The 3373-nt window shown below is 57.9% G+C and overlaps 1 protein-coding gene across 1 annotated transcript; it reads right to left on the reverse strand.

Annotated features, from left to right (window-relative positions):
- Positions 1–846: 846 nt before the first annotated feature.
- On the reverse strand, positions 847–2505 carry LOC147093013 (muscarinic acetylcholine receptor M1-like). Its single transcript, XM_085976341.1, has one exon. It carries the CDS (start codon positions 2503–2505, stop codon positions 847–849), a length of 1659 nt encoding a protein of 552 aa, XP_085832467.1.
- Between the last annotated feature and the right edge of the window lie 868 nt (positions 2506–3373).

The following is a 3373-nucleotide window of genomic DNA, read 5'->3' on the forward strand; positions in this document are numbered from 1 at the left end:
ACTATTTCGAAGAAGAGCAGGGGGGAGTTCTCCCCAGTGTCCTGGGGCCAATGTTTATCCCTCAATCAACATCACTAAAAAACAGATGGTCGGGTCATTATCTCATTGCTGTTTGTGGGATCTTGCTGTGTGCAAACTGGCTGCTGCGTTTCCCACATTCCAACAGTGACCACACTTTAAAAAAGTACTTCATTGGCTGTAAAACGCTTTGGGACGTCCTGAGGTGGTGAGAGGCGCGGGAGAAATGGGAGTCTTTCTTTCACTGATGCCTATAGATGCATTAGAGAGATTTCGGAAAAGTCTTATTCCAGGGCCTCGGGAGACTTAAAAAATAAATCCCGGTGAACAGACAGGCATGATGCATCTTGTAAAATGCGACCAAAAAAAGCACGTTATGCTCGCTTGTGTTGTTGCGGGATCCTGCTGTGTGCAAATTGGTGGTTCCGCTGCCTGCTTACGTGACCGCACTTCAAAAAAAGTGGTTTGTTTATTGGTTGTACAGTGCCTGGGGGATGGCCCGAGGACACGGGAACAGGAGGAGGCCATTCAGCCCTTCGAGCCTGTTGCGCCATTCAATGAGATCATGGCTGATCATGGTGAGAAGCTGTACAAAGTGCAGGTTTGTTCTGGGTGGGGGCGGGGGAATTGGAGCCTCGTCTCGTCTCCGAGCAACCACCTCGGATGGGGTCCTCAAAATGGGCTACTAACCCCCAAGTCAAGCCCCCCTCCCTCTTGGAGCCACCCCCCACCCCGATTCGTGAGCCAAGGTTCCATTGACATTCACCAGCCTTGGCCCCGATTGGTGCTGCGGTACCGGCACCCCCTGACTCGGGGGTGGTCTGCCTCCTAGGAGGGTATGGCTTGCCTCGTGGGATGGGTTTTCTTTGCCCACTTCCTCTTGTCCCACCGGCACAGGAGCAGCATTTTGATGGTGACGCGGAACTCCCGGTTACACAGCGCATAGCACATGGGGTTGACGGTGCTGTTGACATAGCACAGCCAGTATCCCAGCTGCCACAGCATGCCAGGGATGCAGCCATTGCAGAAGGTGGACAGCAGCACCATGATGTTGTACGGAGTCCAGGTGATGATGAAAGCCAGCAAGATGGCGCACAGTGTCTTGGCAGCCTTCTTCTCCTTAATCATGGACCTTCTCTTCCTCTGGACCATCTGGTGTTTGGACTTGGGTGTGGGGCAATCTGCCAAAGGCTCATCCCTCACCGAGAGAGAAATCGAAGGCGACGTCTCAAATTGCAGTAAGCGCCTGTGCTCCCTCGAGCCTCGTTCGGCTGACGGCGCAGGTTTAGCGAGGCTGGTTTCTTCCAGTTCTACGCACTCCGGCTGTTTCCCCGGCCGACTGATGTTCGGCGACCCCCTCCCGACGGAGACCACGGCTGCCGTTTGGGTTTTCCACCTGCCGTGTTTGACCAGGGGCGTCCATCTCCCCAGGCAACAGAGCCGAGGCTTTCCCTTTGTCCCTCGCTCGCCCTCGTCGGGCGAGGTGGCGGAACCCAGCGGCCTGGCGTTACTGGCGTGGGTTAAACTCTCGCAGCTGCTCCCGCCTTCTTCCACGTCCGACCTGAGCTGGCGCGCCCGGCTCCTTTTGAAGGGGAAGGACTCCCAATGCTTCTTGGACTGCAGCTGAGGTCCCTTGGAGGGTCGGGACCGGCCATTGCTGCTCTGGCCACCCATGGGCCTCTTGATTGACCCATTGCCTTTGCCCTGGAGGGACGCCAGCTCTTTGGTGCGCTTTTTCATCTCGCTGTAGATGCGCCAGTACAGGATGATCATGATGGTGACGGGCAGGTAGAAGGCGGCGATGGCCGTGCCAAAGGTGATGATGGGCTCCGAATGGAACTGGATGTGGCAGCGCCCCGACTTCACGTTCCGCTGGCCAACAATGTACTGCCACAGCAAGATGGCGGGTGCCCAGAGGACGAAGGAGATTGTCCAGGCCAGGCCAATCATGACGGCCGCCCTTCTTGGCGTCCGCTTGGCTCTGTACGTCAGCGGGCGGGTGACGGAGAAGTACCGGTCGAAGCTGATCACCAGGAGGTTCATGACTGACGCGTTGCTGGCCACGTAATCCAAGGCCAGCCAGAGGTCGCAGGCCATGTTGCCCAGCGCCCAGCGGCCCATGACAATGTAGGTGGTGTAGAGGTTCATGGACACAACGCCAATGATCAGGTCCGCGTAGGCCAGGCTGAGGAGGAAGTAGTTGTTCACCGTCTTCAGCTGCTTGTTGACTTTGACGGACAGCAGCACCAGGATGTTGCCGACGACAGTCACCAATGACAGGCTGGCCGACACCAGCGTGATCAGGACGACCTCCCACGCCGCGTGACCTCCCAGCGGATCGTAGCTGGAGTTCCCGAGGGAAAACCTCTGGTCCAGGGTGACTGCGGATAAGTTTGTGTCCAAAGGAGGCCCGTGCTGGCCGTTTTCAAAGAAGCCCCCTTGACCATTCTGCTGAGCCGCCCATCCTGCGAGTGTCCAAATGGTCATGTTCCAGCCACAGGGGAACTACTCTGCTGTCATGGTCTGAAAAACGAAGTAGATTGTTAATTAATTGAAGTGTTTGCGTATCAATTATTTGAAGTGTTTGCGTATCAATTACTGTTACCCCTTTTTTTAAAAACACCCCCACTATTCACCACTCTTGAAGGAATAGGCTCATTGAGGTATGTTTCCAGGTAAAAGAGGACCACCCAGGTGAGATCAGAGACATGATCCCCATAATCCAGGCTGAAACTCCCAGTGCCAGTACTGAGGGAGCACCGCACCGTCGGAGGGGGAGTACTGAGAGAGTGCCGCACTGTCGGAGGGGCAGTACTGAGGGAGCACCGCACTGTCGGAGGGGCAGTACTGAGGGAGCGCCGCACTGGCGGAGGGGCAGTACTGAGGGAGCGCCGCACTGACGGAGGGGCAGTACTGAGGGAGCGCCGCACTGTCGGAGGGGCAGTACTGAGGGAGAGCCGCACTGTCGGAGGGGCAGTACTGAGGGAGCACCGCACTGTTGGAGGGGTGGTACTGAGGGAGCGCCGCACTGTCGGAGGGGCAGTACTGAGGGAGCTCCGCACTGTCGGAGGGGCAGTGCTGAGGGAGTGCCGCACTGTCGGAGGGGCAGTACTGAGAGAGTGCCGCACTGTCGGAGGAGCAGTACTGAGGGAGCTCCGCACTGTCGGAGGGGCAGTGCTGAGGGAGTGCCGCACTGTCGGAGGGGCAGTACTGAGAGAGTGCCGCACTGTCGGAGGAGCAGTACTGAGGGAGCGCTGCACTGTCGGAGGGGCAGTCCTGAGGGAGCGCCGCACTGTCGGAGGGGCAGTCCTGAGGGAGCGCCGCACTGTCGGGGGGGCAGTACTGAGGGAGAGCC

Source organism: Somniosus microcephalus, unplaced genomic scaffold (genome assembly GCF_052327205.1).
Source record: "Somniosus microcephalus isolate GS21.2 unplaced genomic scaffold, FLI_Smic_1.0 unresolved_chr2, whole genome shotgun sequence".
Classification (NCBI taxonomy): Eukaryota; Metazoa; Chordata; class Chondrichthyes; order Squaliformes; family Somniosidae; genus Somniosus; species Somniosus microcephalus.

Bases quoted from the DNA above. Each gene is read 5' to 3' on its own strand.
- LOC147093013 (XM_085976341.1), bottom strand. From the start codon at position 2,505: ATGACCATTTGGACACTCGCAGGATGGGCGGCTCAGCAGAATGGTCAA.